Source organism: Mya arenaria, chromosome 11, assembly GCF_026914265.1.
Source record: "Mya arenaria isolate MELC-2E11 chromosome 11, ASM2691426v1".
NCBI lineage: Eukaryota > Metazoa > Mollusca > Bivalvia > Myida > Myidae > Mya > Mya arenaria.
Genome location: NC_069132.1, coordinates 3,470,763 through 3,496,492, shown reverse-complemented (window position 1 = coordinate 3,496,492; position 25,730 = coordinate 3,470,763). Strand labels below are relative to the sequence as shown.

At 35.5% G+C, this 25,730-nt stretch overlaps 1 protein-coding gene across 2 annotated transcripts in view; it reads right to left on the bottom strand.

Moving 5' to 3' along the window:
- Window positions 1-25,730, bottom strand: part of LOC128208922 (muscle-specific protein 300 kDa-like) — a 183,828-nt gene that overhangs the window by 79,221 nt on the left and 78,877 nt on the right. For both annotated transcript variants that reach the window (XM_052912641.1, XM_052912640.1), the window contains 21 exons: window positions 25,317-25,469; window positions 24,819-24,983; window positions 24,342-24,492; window positions 23,883-24,055; window positions 22,536-22,688; window positions 22,028-22,192; window positions 21,649-21,845; window positions 21,242-21,371; window positions 20,750-21,067; window positions 20,225-20,551; window positions 19,720-20,025; window positions 19,040-19,519; window positions 18,217-18,381; window positions 17,711-17,893; window positions 17,234-17,377; window positions 16,776-16,928; window positions 16,257-16,424; window positions 15,783-15,959; window positions 10,575-10,736; window positions 9,456-9,626; window positions 5,919-6,401 (listed from right to left, as the gene is read on the bottom strand). In XM_052912641.1, the coding sequence (XP_052768601.1) occupies window positions 5,919-6,401; window positions 9,456-9,626; window positions 10,575-10,736; window positions 15,783-15,959; window positions 16,257-16,424; window positions 16,776-16,928; window positions 17,234-17,377; window positions 17,711-17,893; window positions 18,217-18,381; window positions 19,040-19,519; window positions 19,720-20,025; window positions 20,225-20,551; window positions 20,750-21,067; window positions 21,242-21,371; window positions 21,649-21,845; window positions 22,028-22,192; window positions 22,536-22,688; window positions 23,883-24,055; window positions 24,342-24,492; window positions 24,819-24,983; window positions 25,317-25,469 (4,524 nt within the window). The remainder of the gene's footprint in view (window positions 1-5,918; window positions 6,402-9,455; window positions 9,627-10,574; window positions 10,737-15,782; window positions 15,960-16,256; window positions 16,425-16,775; window positions 16,929-17,233; window positions 17,378-17,710; window positions 17,894-18,216; window positions 18,382-19,039; window positions 19,520-19,719; window positions 20,026-20,224; window positions 20,552-20,749; window positions 21,068-21,241; window positions 21,372-21,648; window positions 21,846-22,027; window positions 22,193-22,535; window positions 22,689-23,882; window positions 24,056-24,341; window positions 24,493-24,818; window positions 24,984-25,316; window positions 25,470-25,730) is intronic.

Below are 25,730 nucleotides of genomic sequence, written 5' to 3'. Positions count from 1 at the left end.
CCCTTAATGCCATCCCATGAGATATTTCTAATCTCTTCCTTTATACAAAGTTTGGTCAAGATACGTCAACCCTAACTAAAGTATTTCAGTTTTATAGGTAAGTTTAACGCCGCCCGCCTGGATACCAGCCCGCCCGAACAACAACATAAATCATTCTAATAACCAGGTTTCATTATGTATACTAATGCTCATCTATTTGTTGGATTTGTTCATAACCTAGCAAGTAGTTAACCCAGAGTTACTCAACTTCTTGTATGAGTACAAGTACAAGTATGTACCAAGTTTCCAATACTGAACAATTCTGCACAACGTTTGACTATTATTATTTCTATGATAAGATCAATGCGTTTGACTGTTATTATTTCTATGATAAGATCAATTCGTTTGACCGTTATTATTTCTATGATAAGATCAATGCCTTTGACCATTATTATTTCTATGATAAGCACCAATGCGTTTGACCATTATTATTTCTATGATAAGATCAATGCATTTGACCGTTATTATTTCTATGAAAAGATCAATGTGTTTGACCGTTATTATTTCTATGATAAGATCAATGCGTTTGACCGTTATTATTTCTATGATAAGCACCAATGCGTTTGACCGTTATTATTTCTATGATAAGATCAATGCGTTTGACCGTTAAGATCAATGCGTTTGACCGTTAAGATCAATGCGTTTGACCATTATCATTTCTAAGATAAGATCAATGCGTTTGACCGTTATTACTTCTATGATAAGATCAATGCGTTTGACCGTTATTATTTCTATGATAAGATCAATGCGTTTGACCGTTATTATTTCTATGATAAGATCAATGCGTTTGACCATTATTATTTCTATGATAAGATCAATGCATTTGACCGTTATTATTTCTATGAAAAGATCAATGTGTTTGACCATTATTATTTCTATGATAAGCACCAATGCGTTTGACCGTTATTATTTCTATGATAAGATCAATGCGTTTGACCGTTAAGATCAATGCGTTTGACCATTATCATTTCTATCATAAGATCAATGCGTTTGACCATTATTATTTCTATGATAAGATCAATGCGTTTGACCGTTATTACTTCTATGATAAGATCAATGCGTTTGACCGTTATTATTTCTATGATTAGATCAATGCGTTTGACCATTATTATTTCTATGATAAAATCAATGCGTTTGACCATTATCATTTGAATTAACAAGATCAGGGGTCATATTCAGTAACCTGAATATAGATTTAACCGAAATTTAAGAGAGTAGTATCTGATTTTACAGTCCAATCAAAACACTCTCTTTCTACTATTAAATTCAAATCTTAAGTTTTGCATTGATTATATGAGAACCAAATTGAAATCTCAGGGGCACCAAACATAATCCCACGAATATGTCAACCCTGACCGAAATATTTCAATTTTATAGGAAAGTTTGAGGCCGCCCGCCCTGATAAAACCGCCCACCCCTACAATGATGTACGTCATTCTAATAACCAGGTTTCATTATGTGAGAGCCTGGTTAACTCGGAATCATTATTTGGATACCAAAGCTCATCTATTTGTTGGATATTATCATAAACCTAGCAAGTATTTTACCCTGTGTTACTGGATTTCCTACATGTATGAGTATGAGTATGTACAAAGTTTCAAATGCTGAACAATTAAAAATTGATGTTCTGCAAAACTTCATTATAAGCACCAATGCGTTTGACCATTAATATTTCAATTAACAAAATCAGGGGTCATATTCAGTAACCAATATAGATTTAACCGAAATTTAAAGAGTAGTATCTGATTTTACAGTCCAATCAAAACACTCTCTTTCTACTATTAAATTTAAATCTTAAGTTTTGCATTGAATATAAGAGGACCAAATTGAAATCTCAGGTTTGACATCTGGGAAGTGCTTCTGTGTATAAGAATGAGGCCTTGTCCATTTTTTTTCATTAATCAAAGTAGGGATGGCACTTCTCAAATAATGTTTTGTTGAGTAATGATACTACTAATCTAGCACTTGGAGCTATGGGGGCAACATAAACATAATTAAGATGTGCTTAATTCTAGATCTGCCATCTACAATCTTTACTGAGCCTAAAGCGTAATCCTTCAAAAGCCAGAGATATATCTATGAACATGCCTTAACAAAGACCCTTGTTTTCAGCTATGTGCAATTATTATTTTTTTTTACATCCAGTCTAAGATAATAATATGATTTTTTATTCTGTTCTAAAGCCATTTATTAAAACCATTTTTTTCAGACACTTGTTTCCAGCTATATGCAATTGTTATTATTTTTTTTGCATCCAGTCCAAGACAATAAAATGATTTTTTTTTGTCGGATTCTAAAGGCATTTACTCATTATTAAAACCAGATATCTTTTTTTAAATTTTCTATGAACAAATTATAAGCGAGCTAACACTTACAGTGTTGAAACTATAACAATTCCCATCCAAAGCATTCTTAAGAATTCCTTTAAGCATAATTTCTAAAAAAAAAAAAATCAAACAATTTAACTTTAAAATACAACTAATGTATAATACAACTTGCAACATTATGGATTATGTTTATGTTACCCACGACATTTTGGAACAAACCAGCAAATGTGTTATTCACGTCTTAATTAGCTTCTATTTCAAACTCTTAATCTATATCCTGTTCAACAATACTTTGTAAAATTATTTTCATTTAATTACAAAATTTACATTATGCTATCTTTGTTATGCTAATATAATGGATTATTGTCAAGTAGGGGCTCATACATATGAACACATAGCATTAATTTGCGAATTAAGAAATTTAAATCAAAATTTGCAGACTTGTAAAGAAATTACAGCTCATAAAATGAGTGAATGTAAAACAAGAAGCAATTTTACAAAAGACAGTGACAACAGGTTATAGATAAGTAAGCAACATGTAAAAGACTCAAATCAAACAGTGTTAACTAGCAGGTTAGAAAAGTCACACTATATGATAGATGAAGATGAGAAATGAGGAGAAATTTCTGATGCAGTACATCTTTGCTAATTGTATATCATCTTCAGCAATTATGGTCTAAAAATGTTCATGTTATATAAGAAAATCACCTTAATTAGATAATCTGAGAATAATATTGCTACAGTTCACTTATGAGTCACAAATTGATTAATGTCAAAAAATCAACTTACTTAAACGACAAATTATTAATGTCTCCTAGTCAAATTCCAACTGTTCAATAAGACTACAACTCAGGAGAGTTTATTGATATTGAACGAGAATGTATACAGAAGCCATAATAAATTCTGCCTATCAATCCTCGTTGATATTTCGACAAGTTTAAATATAAGCGACCTTTAAGGCATCGGGTACAAATTTAGCATTCAAGACTGGTTATCGGGCAAATTATAATCCTATGTTATTCTGCAGGCAATGCCAAATCTCGCCCAAACTTGCAAGTCAGCATATCTACTATGCTGTTAATGAATTTCCCGCTATTTGAAGAGTTAAATGGTTTGCGGTTAAATATTTTCCCAATCAAGAGATCAATACACCATACAATACTCTTGAAACCTGAACAATTATTGTCAACAGTCAGCTACCCGCATAAATTTAAAAGACGAGGGTTAACATTTTATCTATAAAAAGTTGCACATACTTGAGCACATTTTGAACGCATTAATTGCATTTTAATTGGCATTGAAAGTACAAATTATTACACTGATGGTGATTGATAGGGATTAATTAAAAGTTTATCAGATGACCTTGCCATTGACTTTGAAAAATTGAGGTTCAATTTGATCATTATGTAAATTTAAGTGGCATATTTTTTTCTTAAACTATTTTTTTCGACAGATTATATATATAATTAGGCTTTTGTTTGCATTATGCTAAATATAATTAGTAATTGAGGGAAAAAATGCGCTAGAAATCTTTGCAAAGGGAGAAAGGCATAATATATGGGAAAAGAAGATATATATATATATATAGTCACTATATAAACGCCAGTGAGAGGGAAAGAAGGCAGCGTGCAGTGCTACAAGTTATTCACTACTACAACCAGTGTCATGGCAACCAGACAAAACGGACTGGTTCACTAAATAGGCAGAATGCACCATCAGACAATACGTGTATAACCAGACTACATGCAGACTACTTACATGGCAAAGATTGGAAACAATCCAGGCTCACTTCATGACAGTGCTGATACTTTTTCAAAACTCTAAGACACACTTGTACCTATCACCGTGCAATATTTTTATCTTTGCATGAAAAATGCTGTTGTATCCATCCTCCAAAAACAAGCTCACATGTTTTTCAAATCAGTAACCCCGGGGGTTATTCAAAGATCTCTTTTATAATCAGATTCAGGTCAAACTGATGTATACAAGTTTAAAAAAAATTTGGTCCAACATTATGAATTGTTAAATCCTTCTCTTTAAGCATAAGGTAATGCCATTACATTTGATTAAAATCGGCTTTCAATAGAACCAAGCAGGCATATTCACGATTTTATCTGACTGCTATTCTTGAGTCGTCAATACATTAACATAAAACCTATCTAAACTGGTGAAATGCCAAGTTGTCTAGTGGAACTTAAGTATTTACATTTGAACACCGATTTCATCCATTGACATCCAAAAAATTCACTTTAACATTTTGAATCTTTACTTTTAGATGAAGCAACTAAAAAAGATTAATTGATTTTTTTAGATTTTTTTTTTTGCATATGGGGTTTAGATCTATATTTTGCAAAGGGGGATAAATCTTACTCAGCTCTTCTACAAGGCAAATAGGTGGACGTCAATAACACTCTACAATGAAATAAAAGCTACCTGTTCTACTGGCCTGTACGATATGGTATGTTATATCACAGATGGGAGGAATGTGCATAATGAGATGAAAACAGCACAGAAAAGTTTTTTTGGCAGTGCAATATTGGTACAGCCTTTCTCCAGGGGGTGGTTACACCGACAAACTATCAGGGACTAGTCCATTACCAATATTTAAAGGACTTGTTATGTTGCACTTTTCATCAGTAAGATCAATTTAATGTCAATACAATCAAATGGTCAAGATATGGCAAAATATGGACAACAATAAAATGTGTAATAAATGAGAAAATGATAAAGTGTAACTGCTACGCAGCTAAAATAAAAACATCTAAAATTACAAATAGTATGTAGCAAATCAAATGGGCAAAAAACAAAAGGTAATTTTAGTGAGATTTTGTAAAGATTGTGCAAAAAAATTAAAATGTACTATCTGCATGCAAAGCAAGTTGGCAACTGACTAAACTCATTGGTGATGCAACTGTGTCTTAAAAATCAACCATGTCCTTTCTTCCACTGACTTTAATACTAGTTTTTTGTTTCCTTGTTTTGTCAGTGCATCTGTGACCATCATAACCAGTGACTTAAAATTATAATTTAAATCATGTGAATAATGAATATGAATATATGAAATTGATGGAAGTTAAATATCAAACCACTCTAGCTCATTAATGCTTCACATAACCTATTATGGACAAACAGTCCTTTTCACACCACATATAATTAGATAGCGAAAACTGCTGATCACTGTTATGCGCAATTTTGTTCACAGCAACTTTAATCAACTCTTTACATAGCCATCAAGTAGCACAAATTATTCGAGTAAACACAAAACTAGCTACCCTTTATGTAAAACTCAAAACCATAACCCATCTTTCTACACACACAAAGTAATAAATCTAATAAAGTAAGGAGCCTATTTCCTTTCCACTTAAAATCATGCTATCAATATAGTCCATTCTCACTTGTGATTTCATGACTATAAGAAACAAAGGAAACAGTACGGACCCCAACTCTGAACTTTATGACAACAGAGTGGTGTAATCATCATATATTAACTGACAGCATGATTCAGGCCAGCCAAACCATGCTGTATGTCAGTGGTATTCCAACTTCACCTACCTTCAACATAGCAGCCTTGTCAACCGTGCCAACGTTCGATGATTCGATCTTCTCCAACTCATTTATGTAGTTTTCGAGGTCATCGTCCATATCATTTTCACGGGCCTGAAGGTCACGTGCGGCCTGCAGGGCGTGCTCCCGATCATCAATAAGATTCTCAATCTGCCCCAACAATTCTTCCCAGTCGTCTTTCACTGCCTTCACAATCGGGTCCTGGAGGTTAGGATTGTGCTGAGTGAGCTCCCTATAGCGAGCAAGCAGCCCCTCAACAGCTGGACCCCTGGCTTGCACCTCCTCACGGATGCTTTGTAGTTTGCCGATGTCCACTTCGCATGCCTCAGCGTGCAGTTTGGACGGCTGTTTCTCCAAATCATCAACCTCCTCCTGCATATCATGGAGCCAGGCGCGCAGGTCAACACGCATTCTGTCCACAGAGTCCCACTGCTGCATGTTGTCACGCAGGTCGGCAAGGCGCTTCTCCACCTGCAACACACAAGACAAGGAAAACATTAAAAGAAATACTATTTAAAATAAGGAGCTTATGTCACAAATGTAGAATACAAAATATTCAATGGATACAGCAGCAAACATTGCTTTTCCTTCACACTGCCTTATGAAACACTTTTAGCAATTTTTATTTTTTGCTTATAAAAAATACCAGAAGACTCCTTAAAAAATAAATATGCAAGCTTAGCCTGTTTGATTTCTTTTTCTTGTCTTCTCCTGTTCTTCATCATTCTATCATTCTCTCTTGTTGAAGGCATTTCTTGGTCCTGAGCATCTCTGAAACTTTTTGATCTGATCCTCTTATCTTTGTGCATTTCTACATTTCTCTGAGCCATGCTGAAGCTTAGAGATTTTGATGGTGTTTTCTGGGCCTCCATATTCCTATTTTCAGGTGCAAGTTCCACTGAACTATCAACAGGAACACTCATTTCAGGGACTGTTTTCAATCCTTTTCTTGAGTTTGCTATTCTCCTCGTGTTCTTGTGTCTTTGTTTGAGACCATAAATTGAGCCAGGAGTTTTGTCAGTTTTTAGTTCATTTTCAAATTTCTCCTTTACATTTGTTGTCTTGTTTTCCCTTAATTTGCCAGCATCTTCAGCATCTAATGTATCAGTCTGTATATCTATTGCTTTACTATGTGGCTGACTGGTATTCTCATGTTTTGGTGTGCTTAGCAGTGATTGCCAATGACTTTGTTGTTTCTTATACCAGTCTGGTACAGTATGTTTAATGAGTTGCTCATTCATTTCAAGTTTATACAACTCTTGCAACTGTCTCAGATAGTCTACTTTTAAAATTTCAGTAGATGGAAGGCTTCTCCTGAATTCATTTCTTACAGGAGTTGATATTCTCCTACCTTTTTTTGGTGAGCTTGACACTGGACAGCTGGAAACCTTTGGATTTGGCTCTGGTACAAATGAAGAAACTTCCATTTGATTATGATTCAAATTTTGAACTGAAGACAATACTTTTTCATCCAATTTATCCTCATCATGATCCAAACACAACTGTTGATCTATCCCATCTTCCTTCTTTAGTTTAGGTCTTGATTCTGCATGGCCAGTTGTTTCCTTTAGAATTTCATCAAAGCTATTCAGGACAGACTTCTCTAATGCTTCTGCATCCTCTTTTTCACTAATTGTTTCTTTATCTGAACCCATTTCAGATTCTGATTCAGGAAAGGTTTCTTCTGTTTCCCGTCTGTTTTCAAAGTTATGATTGTCAGGAAAGAAATCATTTGTAGTGGCATGCGCAGGATTTTGATTTTCAACAGAATTATCAACAACAACACCATCATTAAAGTCATCCATGTTGTCAGGAATACCTGTGATATTGCGTCTGTCTTTAAAAGGTGATGGTGGTGGCAGACCTCTTATTTCATCTTGACTGTCTAATTCTTGTCCCACTTCATCAGGACTTGCATCATTGTCAAAACTGTCATCATCAAAGCTGTAAGAATCACCGATGTCCTTGGCTTCCACCTCTCTGTTTTGAATCTGTCCATGCACATCAGGTTGCGATTCAATTCCATTCATGGCATAAGACTGAACATGATACCCATTAGCTGTGCCGAGGTTTTCTACATTCATATACTCATTGTTATTACTGTGATCTTTGGTTTCTTTCACATTTTCAAATCCATCTTCAATGTCATCTTCAACAGTTGCTAATTGTTTTCCTCTCTTTTTATCTTTCTTTGCTTTCTTTTTCTCCTCTTTCGCCAGCTTCTTTCGTTTTTTCTTATCTTTCCGGCTCAATTTTCCTGCCTTTCCCTGCATCTGTCCCATTTTGATTTAAAGCACAATATCTTGGTAGTTGAAGTAATGATCTGCTAAGGCCAAAGATCTGAGGTGTTGCTATTGTATTGGATTAGCTGATTACCTGTTCTCTTTGAATTCTCTTTGGAACAATCTTTGCACAAAGTGCCCATATTGACACTCTGAGTAAACAAAATGAGATAATGACCATCTAATTTACCCGCATGTAATAATAACTGATTTCATTGGAAATCTTTAGTACTAAAGTCAACAGTAAGGGAACAATTCGTTGTAATGAGTGAAGAGATTTGTTAAGCGTCTTTAAGTTGTAACACTATTGGAAAACTAATTACTTGTTACAGAGTTGTTTCAATATGGTTAAATGACTGCTATTAAAATTTCTTTTATTTGGGATTTAAAAATGCCCATTTGCCATACATATTTTAATAACTTTTTATGGATGATAAATTGAAATGCTGACCATTCCAAAGACTAATAAATATGTTACCAATAAAATAGTGTAGAAGAAATCAGATTTTTTTTAATCAAATATGGTTTTTTTCTCTATAAATGTAAATATACAAACACAAAAATGCCATAGAAATGTATCAGAATTAGATTTTACCTATTTTAAAAAATACCATATCCAACGAAGATGTCAAGTAGCTAACTTCTGATCAAAATTCTCACAAGGATGCAATAAATTTGAAAAACTAATCAATAAACTCGGCAAAAACAAATATATGAGTAGGTATAAGTCAATATTTCACTGCTAACAAGTGACAGTTTTGACAATAACCATGAAAGGGGGTATCCATTATGATTGCAGGAGATCAATACCAGTATTGACTTCATAAAATCTGAAAACATGTGACAAGTTGGAAACTTCTTTACCAGTAGATTTACCAGGGCAAATTTACATGAAGTAATCAGACTTGCAGTTGATGATAAAAAGAAAATATTAATGCTTGCAGCTATGAACTGTTTGCTTCGTGCCAAGGTGGTCTCTCTCATGAAGAATCCTACTTAAGTAGCCTAGCTGAGCACCAAGCAGAGTTATAATATGGTTCCATTATAGTTCATACCTAAACACATTCAATGCAGTTATACCAGTCTGACTTCTCTAGGTGACACTTAAAATTCAGCTATTTAAGGCCAGTTTTACATTACTGCTCATTCATTACATTTGGCACAAAATTCACTTTTTCATCCATCAGAACTTTCTGCACCACCATGATAAACTAAAGTTTTAATTTGTTTAGCATTGCCCTACCTGTCCAGATGCCTGTTGTAGTGAGGCGTTGACCTGAGTCGACAGTTTGAAGATAGGCGTGTTCTCTGGAAGTTCTGATTGGTCGAGGTTTTCCACACTGCCCAGGTTCTGACAGCGACTGGCTGCATTGTCAATCTCCTGGCCCATGGTCACCAGCCGCTCCATCATACCCTGGAGGTAAACAAATATGCAACATTGAGCATACAAAATCAGATCATTTATGTAGCAACATGCATTTGCATATTCTAATGGAGACAATGATCACAATATGGCTTAAAAGCCCTAGTTAAAGCTGCAGTGTACTTCTGTTATGCTGACCATTCCCAACCATTTCTTTTATTTAGTAACAGTGACCTTGTCCCTAGGGGCCCTAAACGAAATCCATTTAAAGCTCCATCAACTCTTTCTATATTCCAAGTTTGGTCACAATATGTCAACCCTAACTAAAGTGATTAAATTTCATATGTGAAAGATATTCAGTTTCAACCGTTTCTCTATCTTTAGTAAAAGTGACCTTGACCCTAGGGGCCCAAAATGCAAACCAATCGAAGGTCTCCATAAACTCTTCAAATATACCAAGTTTGGTTGTAATATATCAACCCTAACTAAAGTAATTCAATACCATAGGTGAGTTCTATGCCGCACTACTGACTGCCCACCCTCCCACCTGAACAACGACATATGCCATTCTAATAACATCACGAAAACCTGGTTAATAAAGGGTTTTTTAATGAAGTTTGTCTGTGTTGTTTGGGTGTCTCTTGTTTATTGTCTGTGGACATAACCTTGTGTCTCTAAACAGAATATAGTAGATTGTAGTGTTAGCTACTGTGCAAATCCCTAAATAGTTTCAGTTGTATTATCAATATAGAAAAAGAATATCACATAAAAGCCCTACAATTCAGAATTCTTTATTGAATATAGTTTGATGTATTCTTACTAGGGATGCCAACAAGTAGTAAGATTGGTACTAGAGTACTTGGATTTTTTTTTCAATTGCGTACTACAGTGTGTGTATACCACGTGATAAATTGCGGCATAAATGATGACGGAAGGCAATATTTTGCTTCAAATGAAGACTTAAAACAAAGATATCTTACTGACAGAAAATAATCTCACCTTGACTCCTTCCATCTTACGCTGTGCATCATTCTTGCTGTCAGGGACATCAGCATCAGTATCCTGGAGCCAGTGTGGGAACTCATCACGCAGGAAATGGTCCGTCGACTCGAGATGGCTGCGGTACTCCTGCCATCGCTTCAACACGTCGTTCAGCCGATCCTTTAATCACAAAATTCAGAACCAAGCCTTAATATCGGTTTCAATTATAGATTAATGCATAAGAGTTGGTAATGCTAATGAACATTTTACTGTTATTAACTTATTTTACCACAGAAAAGTTACAATTATTACTTTACAAATTTAATCGAAAGAGACCTTTAAATTCTATCAAACTATGATATTGAAGGAATCTAACATATTTTAAGAATAGTGAATATAAAAAGACGCAACTATGCTAACCTTTAAGTGTCTGGGATCATGTAAAATGAATGATACATCCATTTGGAACAAAGCCTTTGTTAAATTTAAACACTATTTTGTTGTATAAATGTTTTGGCTGATAATTTGACATTGCTTTCAAAGTTGCAAAAAAATTCAAATTACAGGACTTTTTTGTAACACGTTAATTGTGGCATAATTAATGTAAGGAATGTGCTTAAATGAGTATTGAAAAGGACTAATAACCGTACCAAGAAAGCCTACCCACAGAGTTCTCAATATTAAAACAGTCCAATGGAATCATTTTACTTTCACATAATTATGTGTTTGAATATATTCAATTATTTGATTTTTACGAACATTGTGGGTAGGTTTTTGAGACATTAAACCCATCTGCCTTGTTGCCATGCCTTCTAATCTATAAATAGCAACCAATGAAATGACTTCATTTCACCCTTTATAGCTACATGGACGCTGACTAAAATCATCAAAGTCCAATCGGAAGCATTTTCAAAAGGTTAAAACAAACAATGTTCATATTATATAATTTATTAATACATTGAAATAAAATATTAAGGCAATATACATAACTGTGTACAAAAGTCTGCTCTGGTCAACAACACACAGTAGAACTATGCTCTTTTCACAAAATAGCAGAACAGCAATCATTAGAAAATAAATTTTCTTCGTTAATTCTTTAACTTTTGTCATTTTGTCACTTGTTCTCATTTTTATTCCAAAGCCTTTCAAAAATAATCGTTTAACACAAAATTTGACTTATCTTCAATTCAAAATGTTTATAAAGTCAGAAGCTTCAATTAACAATGATTCTTATAATATGCTTACATTTAAAAACACAATATAGTTTCAAATTCTTGTTAGAGTTATTGACATTACACAGTTTTATTAAAGCACTGCAAAGCCAAACGCGAAAAAACAACAAAAAATCACTCCCTTTAGCCAAATCTCTACTAAGTGAGTGTGTTTTGGTCAGATCATGTTGCTATGGTAACAATCACCAAGGAAACTGTGCAGAGTCACATCCGAGAAGAAAAGTAAGATCAGAGAAACAAGTCATCATATTCCCGTGTCCAATGAATTAAAGCAATGTTATCTCATTCCTAAAACTGACATAAAAAACCTTCTATTTGCTCTTTAGTCATGATTCACATGGATACAGATCTTATTGGGGAAAACCAGTTACATTTTACGTAAAGACTATATCAGGAATATTTATGCGTAGGTAAGAAAACTCATGCAAGATGAAAGAATGATTAAATATGGCTATGATATGTATTAAACATAAAATGTAAAATGATCTCAAGATGAAAATATGTAATATGTGTATCACAGAAAAACGAGAGATAACAGTTTGTTTTACAACAAGCCAGAAAGAAAAAAACATGGACGTAACCACACACAATGACCTGCGCACATATCAAACCACACGCAATGACCTGTGCACATGTCAAACCACAGCACAATGACCTGGGTACATGTAAAACAACACCCAATGAACGCTGGTACGCTGATACAATTTCAAAGGGAGATTTTTGCTTTGGTCAACAGAATCAAATCTGACAGTTTTTACTATTTTAATCTTTTGCTTGTATTTAAAACATCTTTTTTTCTTAAGCTGAGGAATAAGAGAATTCAAACTCATTTAAAATATAGCTTTCACAAGAAGCTGTTCACACAATACTAAAATTGCCTTAAAAACACTAGCAAAAAAATCTACAATTTGGATAATACTATCTCATTAAAACTCCAGTATGCTCATAGAGCTCCTTCTAACTGTCTATAACTACATAGCTGCTTTAAACAAACAGCTTCCTAAACTATAGTCATCCTATCATAATTAAAATAAACCTATGGTAGGTTTTTAAAAAATATAAAATCAGTATAAATAAATACAATTTTTATAAATAGATTAAAAAATATAATACTCAAATTACACCAACGATCACAATAGCCTATGTGCTGGACGGAAAACGTGTAAAAACGACAGCAGGTGCACAAAGAAATCTTTCTAAAATTTGGCAAAATTAAATCTTCGCTCTACGGAGCTTACATCTAATATAAGCATTTGGTTCAAAAACGTGGAATTCTACAAACAAGCAACTCTTCCAACTCAGTACAATGAAGCTAGATGTGATTCCTAACGTGTTACTTGCTACAAGCACCAATGACAATCATTATGACAAAAATAAACACACCAAAACATTAAAGCATTTTTGTTTTAAATTATAATCATAAAACTCTTAAAATATTGAGTAGCGATGCTATGGCACTAACATTAAGTCTCTTAATTCTATTTTTCAGTCATACAAAAAGATGGTATTCCAGAGAAATGAATTGGGATTTTTATGTCTTGATGCAGTTAATAAACCAGGGGCGTACCTGTATCATTTTGAATTCTACGCACATACACATGAGTAAGCTATCGATACGCAAACGTCTTTCATCAATTTGCTTTCAACATGTTATATATAGTGGGCGACAACATTCATAGGAATAATGACTAACTTCAAACCACTATAATGTTGCATGTATATAAGCCCCTTAGCCTTTTATTTTTGTAGCATTTGACATTTAGCAGGAACCAAAGTTTATTTGTATGCCCTGACATATGTACTGGAGTTTGCCTAGATACGCCCCTGTAAACTAAAAATTAAACTATAAAAAAATCACTGATAGCTCAAATACTGGTAAAAAAATGTAATTCAGAATCTATCTTGTGCTTACTGATATGTTCATGTATCACAGATGTAAAACTATAATATACATAAAACATATATATACACATATATATAATGTAAAAAATATCGAAAATTTAAAACTGTAAATATAATACTTAAAAGTTTATAGCTGTTTGATATTCAGATGAAATGCACGGAATGTCAGATAATAAATAAATGCAGAAACTGATATATCACAGTACTTGCTTAACTGTCTTTTTCATTTCGTTTTTCTCCCACAATGATGCATTCACTTTTTGTAATGTCCTTATTTGAATTATGTTCACACTCTAGCTATAACACTGTGCACCGTATTAATGATAAACAAACAACTTTTAACAGAACAATAACTTGAACAATTAGCGTTACGAATGCTGGTATCATTTGGTACCATATAGCTGATCACCTCTCAAAAAAATCCAGCACAAAATTTTGGCCCTTAAAATGGAGTGCAAGATTATCTGAGAGTACAAGTAAAATAAATAAATAAATACAAACAACTGTATTGTATAGGTACATACTAATACTGATGATACCAGCATTTTACAATACTGAGGTTACAACTCATATCACAATTTGGTCAATGAACAATGAAGATATGGAATGCATGAAAAGAAGACAAAACACTACGCTTGAAGAATATTGTTAGGAATGAGTGTCCAGGTCGAAGCAGTATAACAAGGATTGAGCTCACCCTAATACCAGTAGAGATCTATATGATCCAACACTACCTGTGAAAGGCAAATAAAGCATGCTCTTCGTCATCAAGGTCATCCTACTTTCACTTTACATACACAAATTAGTACACATAAAGCTACTTTCACTTTCAATCTTTTTAATAAACTTTATTCTATAAGAGTGAAATCACGATTCTGGTTCATACAATATGAAAATTATTGTAAAAACTGGTTAAAGAAGTTATCTTGTCTGCTTAAAAATACGAAATATCATCAATTTTCTCTGATTTGCATAATAAATCTATCTATATGAATTTAATAACACAAAATCAACCATAAATTGCCGGAAATAAACTTATAGTAGTTCAGTAACAGTAAAGTGGATGAAGTGAAGTAAAATAAAGTTTTCTGAATTTTTGTCGTCACGACGTCCTAGATCAGAAGTTGCATAGTAACCTTGAGAACTACAATCAGTAAAACGAGTGCACTCGTGTTGTTAATTGATGCTTTATTACCATTAGCATTTGTGACAATTATGTCCATAATCCCAGAAATTGTTAATTTTGTATTTTCAACAAAAGCAGGATTTGAATATTTTTTAAGAGAAACCATACAACTAAGCGTGTGATGAAATAACTAGTGCATTAACACATGCCATATTCCCACCATTTTTTAAAATGTGCAATTCCTTGTCACCTACTCATGGTAATTAAACATCCTTCCCTTTCCCAGAAAAAGTAAACCCCAAAACTGGAAGCAGTTCTCAAAGTTGGCCAATGCATTATGGGAGCTCTCTACTGACTGCAGGGAGCAAGCACATTTACAACACCACATAGAAAGATAGGACACGTATGAGATGAAGAGTTTGGCCTATACTTTCATTCTGCTGCCAAGAACACATGCACTTGTTCTTAGAAGTTTTAACGACAGAGACAGCAGCTTGCAAATTGTTAATACTTGAATATATAAAGCAAATTCTGGATAGGAGTTAAATATACTTTACTGTTAGTTTTTTTTAATGTGAATAATAAATTATATAAAGTTGTTTAGTTAATAATAAAGGAATTCAGTAGCATACCATATTTTTTACTTAAATCACAAAAAAGTGTCCGTGAAAGTAACATAGCATGAGTGAGCTCACAAACTTGTGTTTGTTAACACAACAGGAACGATGACCGTTTCTATTTTAAGAGTTGAGAAGGCAATGGCAACAAAGATGGAGTGCATGACCTTGAACCTGCAACCCCTGACCCAGGTCGCGCTTTCTTTCTAGTTTTCAGTTACATTATTCAAACTAGCATAGTAATTTTTGTCATAATTTTACATGTAGCTGAAATGGTACATGTAAGAAAAAAAATAGACATCACAGAATACATGTACTATAGGTATAGCATCATGCAAAATGTACTCACTCTAATTTGTTCCGCTGTGGCCTGTAGGTTTATATAGCTCTCTTCCAGGTTTTGTAGTTGAGCCTGCAGTTGCTCTGCAAGGCGGGGTGTTCTTGTGTTGTTGTCGATTAAACGACGTCCCTTTAGGTTAACTCGGTCTAGTACAAGGCGATATTCCTCGATCTCACTCAGCAACATCTGGGTAACAACAATGAAATGTAGAGTTCCGTGCAAAAGAATTAACAACAAACATTTGTCTACTCTTCACCATCACTGAAGGCAAACACTTGTTGCAATTAAGGACAAGAACTACCAAAAAACTGTCTGAGCTGGGAAAAAAGAATAATTGAAAAAATATAATTATTATATTAGAAGTAATAAGAATATCATCATCTAAACACTTGAAAACCCTATGAAGCTAAACATATATAGTCATAGGATTTGGTGGTAGTATACATTAATAAAGAAGGCCAAACGTATGTTGCCCCTTCTTACCCTGTGTTTGTCAATCTGTCTCTGGGTGAGCTCCATGGTGGAGCAGTTGAGTGAGTTATGGTTCATAAGCCTGAACGAGGTCTGTAGCAGCCACTTCTCGCTCTCCTGCTGCGCCTCATGGAAACCAAGATGCTCTTGGTATGAGCGGTCTAGTTTGTTCACCAACTCCTGAAAATCATTGTAGGAAAATGTCACATTTAGAAAAGGTTATGAGAAAAACGGAAAGGTGATGAAACTTAGATTATATATACAGGAAGGTTTCATGGTTAACTTGCAAACCCGATACTAGACCTATATAGAAGTTTCTTAGAATTTAAAGAAATAATTAATCAGTTCAAAAGTATGAAATGCATGTTGTCATCAAAATCAATTAAAATATCAAAAACATGATGTTGTACTCTTGCAAAAATAAATACAAATCTGTGAAAAATATACAGCCTCTCACAACAATACACTATATTATGCCAATTAATAGACACCTTGTCAAATCAAATAATTCAAGAAAATTCCACTACTCACCCTTCCACGTGCGCGTACACGGTCGTATCGGTTCTGCACATCCTGCAGGGACTCAGTCACGTCAGGGTTTGCGCTGAGAGCCTCCAGGTTGGCCACCCTCTCTGCGAGCTCATTTACCATCCGTTGGTGGTTCTCTATGTCACTGTTCAGTAGCTGCAGGGAGATGAAATGTTTTATCTTTAACATGTGTTTTCCTCTGGTTTCAAGGTTATGTCTAAAGGAGTATTATTTACTATGATAATTTTAACAGCCAATTTCCAACTTCAGTTTAAAAACCGAGGAGTTCAAAATATTAAATACATCACATATTTTCAATCAATATATCAATTTAAGTAATTATGCCCCTATGATTTAGATTTAGTTTACTGTTATCATTGTGTCATGTTCACAAATTTGGTCAATGTTGATATTATTCATGCCACTAAATTTTACACCAATTATTTTTCTTAGATTGCTACCTTGTATTTGTCTAGCTGTGTTTTCTTCTCGACGAGGGATGGCTTGGGTTCCGGGTCCATGCCGAGAGTGTTTTCTGTGTCAGCCAGCCACTTGACGAGGCTGCCATAGTACTCCTCATAGTCATTCCAGCGCTCCTGCACGCCCTAGAGAAAAGAGAATAAAGCATGTTTATGAAGTTTTGCTTCATAAAATTCATATCAACTGCTTTAAATTATATATAGGTTGGTTCATTTGAAAGTCCTGTCTTAAGAAATTTCACTTCAAAAGCATTGAAAAATGGTGTTTTTTTTATTTTGGCAGAGAGCTACATTGGTTATTTTTTATAAAAGCTATCTTTATAAAAAAAAAAAAAAAAATTAAAAATGAACTTGCAACAGTTCGAGTAATATGCAAACTCTCAAAATAGAAACAAAAAAACCTTTCCTTTTGAAACTTAAAAGTCACTACAGACATAATGCATCTGTTCCTGTACCTACCTCAAGCATGGCGTTACAGTCTGTAATGGACATGTTGAGTTTCTCCCACTCGTTGGTCAGTTCTGTGACCTGCTGTTCTATCAGGCGCTTGCCCTCAGACGATGTGTTTGGCAGGATCCTCTCTGCCAAGTCACATACGCGGTTCACCTTTTGTAGGCCTTCATCCATGTTTGCTGTGATGTTCTGAAAGATAATAAGTAGATTATTAAATGAAATTCCTTTAAAAACAGATGAAACTTAACTCATTCAAAATTTTACAAAATTTGATAACTTATACTAGTGACTGACCAGAGTTTCAAGTTACTAGATCTTTGAATATATTTAAAACTTCTGTGTAATTAAATTTGCAACACTTAATGAACCTTTCCATCTACAACATGTACATTATTAAAGTGCGTGCGATAAATTTAAACGGTGGAATCCTTCCAAACACAACTTAATATCAATATTACAAAAACTGAATGCATAATGGTCTTTTTTTACCATCCACAAAATGTTTTCCATACCTTAATAGCATCCATTCTATCCTCGAGTGTGTGCCAGTCGCCAGCAGTATCGTTACAATCCTGTACCTGGTCGGCCATCAGCGAGAGCCACTTGGTTGCAGCATCAAACGCAGCATTGTACTCCCCTTGGTCTCGAGCATTCTCACTCAGCTGGGATACAAGGTTCTGTAACACACCAATATCCAACATTGTACACTTATAATCCTTGAAATATTCCTTAAATACAGCTGTTATACCTTCATAACTAGAAATGCAGCGTACCTTAAAATGTCAACATGGAAAAAGACAATGCCACATTGTTTCAATACAACTGTTTTCACAACCATTTCATATGGACTCAGAGAAACTGAGCATCAAGGAAAATCTCATATAATAAGCACTAACATCTTGTTTACCATTGGTAAACAATACACTTGATTATTTTTCTCTGAAGGACACATGTCAACATATTTAATACATAAATGAAAACAGGAACAAAGGTCAACTGGACATCTTATTGCAAAACAAACACACATGCCTGCTGAAGTTCCACATAAAACATGACCAAGATATACATGTATGTGATACATCTACATTTGTAAATAACCAGTACATTAACATTAAACAATTTGGACTTGACCACTTGCAGTGCAAAATTATGAACAAGAAGATATAGGTAAGGAGAAAATAAGAGAAAATATGCCTAGTAAATAAGATTTAACCACTCAATTTATATGTGCCTTTCATTAAAAATGCAATTTTTGACAAGTTAAACTAAGCATTTATATTCCTCATGGTGATGCTTAAAAATGCCCCATATTTTCCCCAATCTCCTTCCCCATACCTTGGCAGCAGATGTGAGAGCCTGGTATCTGGTGGCCAGCTGCATCATGTTGTTGGACAATCTCGGGTCAGTCGATCTCTGGGCGACAGCCTCACCCTTCTCTCGGACAAGCTCCAGAGCGGACTTCCTGTTTACAACTTCTGCAAGCAGTTCTTCAGCCTCTCTGAACAGATATTCCTTACGGGAGCTGTCTGACTTGCTATCACTGAGAGCCTTCAGCTTGCGCTCCATCTTTTCCATCCAGTGAGTGAAGCCAGACAGAGTATCATCCAGCTCCACCCAGTTGCCGATACACACCTCAAGGTTGGATTCCACCTCATTGACGGCACCAGAGAATGCTGCCCAGTCATCCTTGAGTGTCTGTAGCTCCTTGTGTATAGCATCCTGGCCTCGTGGTGCAGTTGTCATACAGACACGCTCGCCCAGCTGGGTGGCATTGTTGACCATATCCTGGCCTTGACGCATCTCACCCTTGAAATCCTACAATGTTGATATACACGGATGTTATTTTTGAAACACAATATTTAATCAGATAATATAATATTATCTGCTTGTTTTAGCTTTTTGGTTTGTATGTTTTTATTCTTTTTGAAACTGAGTAAAGTTCTCTTCACACAGAAAACAGATCATCTGTTATAAGTTAATAAAGTCCAAACAAACTTATTCATAAAGATACCCACCTTAAGCTGTTGTAGCCTATCCTGAAGTGTTCTCCTATCTCCAGAGAAGTCACTGAGTCTCTGTAGTCTGTGTCTGGTATTAGCCATCCAGTCTAGACAGCCGATGTATGTCTTCCGGTACTCTTCATGACTTGCAACCTGCCCCTCTAAACGGGACATGAGTTCCTTCATTGCTGTGGAGACAGCGGAGTAACGGGAGCGTAAGTCAAGCACTCGGGACTGAGGGTGGGCATCATTAACATTTGCGGCTTTTTCTTCAAGTCTCTCTAACAGTTCTCTGTGAGCTAGGCAGTCTGCTTGTAATGCCTGAAAAGGATAAAAGATTAAACTAAACAAGATTCCTCATGATTTGGTCTTGATTATTAGCAAAATAAGATCTTTTAAGCAGTCATTGATACATAGTGAGCAGATAAGGTAATTTTTATTTTTAAATAGCGTAAATTTTAAATTGAATTTCAAATGTTATGCCGAATCAAAATAACCATTAATTGTCCAATTGTCTAACCTTGTATTTTTCTAAGCTTGACCTCTTCTCAGGTAGGTCTGCCTTGATGCCAGGTTCGGAATTAATCTTTGCTTCCATGGCCGTAAGCCAGATGTGGAACTGCTCATACGATCTATCAAAGTCTCCCCACTGGGTAAGGGCAGACTCCAGGCCTCTCTTAGCCTGGGACATGTCTGTTAGGAGGTTCTCATATTCAGACTTGGCATTCTCGCACTCGTGGCGTATCACTTGGCAACCTCGGGTGTTGGTGCTAGGTAATGTTCGCTCAGAACATTCTAGAACCTGCCTCAGATGGTCGTGACCTTGATCCATGGCAGCTTGCATTGCCTGTAATTGTGAAGATATTCATGTTCTAAGGATTGAATAATAAGATATTGATGAGTACAAAACTTTTCTTTTGACATACAATGAGAATAAAATCTGTATGTACTGAGGTAATACATACAATTTGTATATTTGATTTGTTTAAACTAAAAGAACAAACTCTCACAGGTCACATAAGTACAGTGATATTATTCAACTTACAGCCATAGTATCCAGCTTAGATCCCAGATCTTCCTTAGAGCCAGCAGTCCTGTGAGCTGTCTGTAGACCGAGTTTTGTCTCGGCTAGCCAGTTACAGAATGCTGTGTGACCATCATGGTAGTGGAGATGGTTGTTGTAATAGGTAGCCAGGTTCTTTACAATGTCTTTGGAGAGGGCTATCACGCCCTGGTATCGGGTGGTCAGCTGGGTAATGGCGTGGGAGGTTTTAGCATCAGCATTGGTCTGCAGCAGGGACTGGGCTTTCTCGTTAACATGGTCTAGCTCAGCCTGCTTGTACTGGATCTCCTCACTAAAACCCTGCTCATGGAAAACAACAGTGGTGTTAATTTATGCCAGTTTCCATTTGCATGACACATGATCTTGTTTTTATGGCAAGAATCAGACAAAACCAATCTTTCCTGCAATTTGACAAATTAAAGGACTATTCTGTGTGAGAGACGCCTTTCAATCCTTTTACAACTCTATTATTACCTGGTACTGTTCCCAGTGTTGTTTTTTCTCCTCCAATGTGGTTTTAAAGTCAAGTTCGGACCTCAGGTACGTCTCTGTTTCCTTCAGCCAGTTGTTGAAGTGAAGGTAGCCATCCTCAAATTCAGTCCACCTGGAAAATAAAACACTGACATATAACTGAGAGAATAACAGATATAAGGAGTATTACTTAACCTTAGCCATTTACCATACCTACTATAACTTATCATAGTTTCAGCAAATTCCTTGAATTTAGGCAACTAACATGCTAAAGTTGATGATTTGCATGCTTTTGTGAGGCAATAAACAATATTCATACAGAAAAAATGCTATATTTAAGTTTAAAGCTTCATATAATTGTGTGGGCCATCTGATTTTTCTCACCAGTTTTTTAATGGTTGAGAACCTACCTCGTAAGGCATTCATCAAGGTCCTCCTGAGCGGACATCAGTTCCGTCCTGAATTCTTCAAAGTCCTTGTTCATGGCCTTGATTTCCTGTCGGATCTTTGTCTGTCCTGTTGGGGACGTGTTAGGCAGGGTGCTCTCCCCTGATTTGGTTGCCTCGTCCAATCGCTGCACACCTTCATTCAGGCCATCAACCAAAGCCTGGGACAGAAAATCAATATAAGTTTTAAAGCAGAAAGTAGAAAAGGAAAGATATATAAAGAAAAAAAGGACTTATATCTTGCAAAAGGTCTTAATAATGTGTTCTAGGTGAAATTCTTTTTAATGCTTATCTATTTTTAACCTTGTTATTTAACTGATATTTTATAAACAATGATACTCACCCTAGCGCGTTCAATCTTGCCCTGGATGGCAGATTTCTCTCCGAACGTGTCTGAGCAGGTGGCTAGTTTCTCCCTGTGAACTCGTAACCAGGAGACAAAGTTGTTACACGCGTCATGGTATGCTGTGTGCTGGGCTACGTTCATCTCCGCCTTTGCCAACATATCCTGAAGTTTATTGTAAAATTGTTTAATAATAAATACAGTTGGTGAGCTTAATCAAAACATATTCTACTTTTAATCAACAAATTGGTCTTTCAAATAAGATCACCACTCTATCGATCCAAGACCCTAAGGGCTTTTCCATTTAAACATATAATCCCTGGGGGGAAAGCACTTTCAAAATATACCACCCCCAACAGAAGCAAGTTTACCCTTTTGGGGTCCAAATAAGTGAAAAAATACACTCACCCATATACTATTTAAATAATTGCCTTCCCCCGGGGGGTATATGTTTTACTGGAATAGCCCTAATCACAAGTATACATTACCAAGCAGCATAAGAACATACCATGGCAAGGTCTTTGATGGTGTGGTATTTGTTGATGATCTGTGAGGTATCTGTGGATGCCTTGCTGGCGGGGGATTTCTGCATGAGGTCCTGCGCCTTCATTCCCGCTGACTCCACCATCTGCTCAAATGACACCACATCCTGGTAGATGCCCTGGAGATAGAAATGTGGGATTAAAGTTTTTGTATGTCAGTAATAACTAGAAGCGCCGCAATGCGACGAAACTAGGTTTTTGTTATGGGCAATCAGAAATTATAGCCAATTAATTTGTTGTATGACTTTATCTTTACTTTTATCAAAAAGAGACGTAACTGAAAATTACTGTTGGCGGAAACCATTTTTCTATTTTTAGTAATAGTGACCTTGACCTTAGCCCCTCCCCACTCAAAAGCAATTCCAAGCTAGCTCTTCACATAAGCCACCTACACACTAAGTTTCATCAATATCTATCAATGCTAACTTATGTTATTGGGCAGAAACCATTTTTCTATTTTTAGTAACAGTGACCTTGACCTTAGCCCCACACCCCTCAAAAGCAATCCCAAGCTAGCTCTGTACATAAGCTACCTACACACCAAGTTTCATCAATATCGGTCAATGCTAACTAAAGTTATTGGGCAGAAACCATTTTTCTATTTTAAGTAACAGTGACCGTGACCATTTTTCTATTTTAAGTAATAGTGACCTTGACCTTAGCCCCTCCCCACTCAAAAGCAATTTCAAGCTAGCTCTTTACATGAGCAATTTACACACCAAGTTTCGTCAATATCTATTAATACTAACTAAAGTTATTGGGCAGAAACCATTTTTCTATTTTTAGTAACAGTGACCTTGACCTTAGCCCCACCCCCTCAAAAGCAATCCCAAGCTAGCTTTTCCCATAAGCTACCTACACACCAAGTTTCATCAATATCTATCAATGCTAACTAAAGTTATTGAACAGAAACCAATTTTTGACGGACGCCTGTTGAAAACCTGGTTAAAAATTGTTTATTTGTTATTCAACCACATGTTGTAAACATTCAAAATTTATACATGTACCTCATCGTAACCCCCAAATTGTTTATCCACATTTTATTTTTTATTTTTGCATTTATATACCTTAATCCCTTAATGTGATTAAAACTAATTTTTAACCAATAGCCTACATAACAGCAATTGCAGACATCTGAACCCCTTTTAAAGTGAAACTACTATTTTTCAACAACATCCCAATTTTCAGAGATAATGTTTTTTGACAAACACAGCACTCTCTGCAACTCTTCCCATTCTGTTTCACAATTACAGTGAAACAATACTATCACTTTCCTTTTTTAACCTTTTCTATAAAATACTTTCCCGGCCTACCTTAATTCTCTGTAGTTCCGCCTTCTTCTCACTGAGGTCAACCTTGGGGTCGGACCCCCTGAGTCGTTTCTCCATCTCGCGGAGACGGCGCTGGATCTGCTCGTAACTATCATTGAAGTCTGTCCATTGCAGCAAACACGACTCCAGCATCACTTTAGTGTCTGTTACTTCACCTAGGAAAAAGAAAGAATATAATGTTCAAATGTAAAATTAAGCATATTTAAACTAAAGAATCAATTCAAGAATGATTCATTTTCTAAGGTCTGGAGTAAACAATCACAAACAAGTCATTTTTTTTTTTAAAAGGATATTGATCAAGAATGTTTTCACATGTGATCTGTTCCATGTAATGAATTAACATAACCCTGTACTTTTCAGCTCCCATTACTACTTCACCGATGATAACACAATAGCATCAAGACACAATGTGATTGGTCAGTACAATGTATGACTTCCCACCTATCATGACGTCCCACTCCTGCTGAAGTTGCTGTAACTCCTGTCTGATCATCTCCCGGCCGTCCACGGAGGTGTTAGTCATGGTCTTCTCCCCCCAGGACTGGGCCGTGTGGATCAACAGTTGACCTTCCTCCTTCATCACCGAGAACTCCTTTTGATAAACAAAGGTTTATTAAATTCAAACATCAAAGCCTGGCCTAAAACTAATATCTTCCAAGCAGCATGTACATGTAAATAGTTAATGACTTCTGTATTAAAAGTCTAAATGGATTTCATGCACATCCCTAAGAACTATTGTCTTCAGGGAGGAATTTAATGCAGGAGTTAAAAGATTTCATACATCTGTACCATAACATTTTAATTTCATATCTTTAAAACATATAATAATACTCTGACAAGTATTTACCTGTTTGATTCCACTTTTAAACTTCGAACAACCAGATCAAATTTAACATAAGTGACCGCAATAGTCATTACCTGTAGTTTTTCAAGCTGTGACTGTATGGTGTACTTGTCCCCGGAGGTGTCAGCGCACACTGAGAGCTTGTCTCGCGCCCCCTGCAGCCAGGTGACGGCCTCTGTGAACGTCTCTGCGTACTGCTGGTGGTCTTCCACATGCTGGTGGAAACGCTTCAGAAACTCCTGAAGAAGGGGAAATGTGGTCAAAACTAATAAAACATGCATTCTCTATATATTTTACTGATTTTCCTTGAAATATAATGAAAGTTTGTTATTCTCGTACACAAAGATTGTGTAATCATTCAACAGTAAAATTGCAACTTAACTTTTGGGTTGTAACGGTAGTGCTGTAAAATGACACCTTTTCTTTTTCTAAGCATTTCCTGTACACAACCGTTAATTTTGTTGACAATATTCATGGCTCTTTACTAAATGTCAAAACTGTCAAAGAAAAAAACAACGATCTTACAACAAATAACTGTACATGTAGTTAAGTTATTCTTATAAAACCCATACCTTGGACATGGACATGAGTGAGGTGTATCTGGAGCTCATCTGTGTGAGCTGTGATGTCACACGGTTGTCTGTTGTTGATTGGAGGAGGATCTGGGCATGCTCAGTGAGCCCATCAAACTCTGTCTGCTTTCCGGTCACCTCCTCGTATAGGCTCTATATAGAACAATCATTATCATCAATTCCAGAATCGTGGTACTTATGCTTAGAAAGATCTCACAACCATTTTATTCATTCACTTCAATATTCATAAATTAGATACCTGAAATTGACCTTCTTGACTTTGGAAATGATTTACATAAATTATAAAGATATACTCAAATATGCTTTATTCTCTCTAATTCATGGTGACTTTACATCACAAGAATTAATTTGAAAATACGCTTATGCATTCAAATATTTATCCATTTTATACAA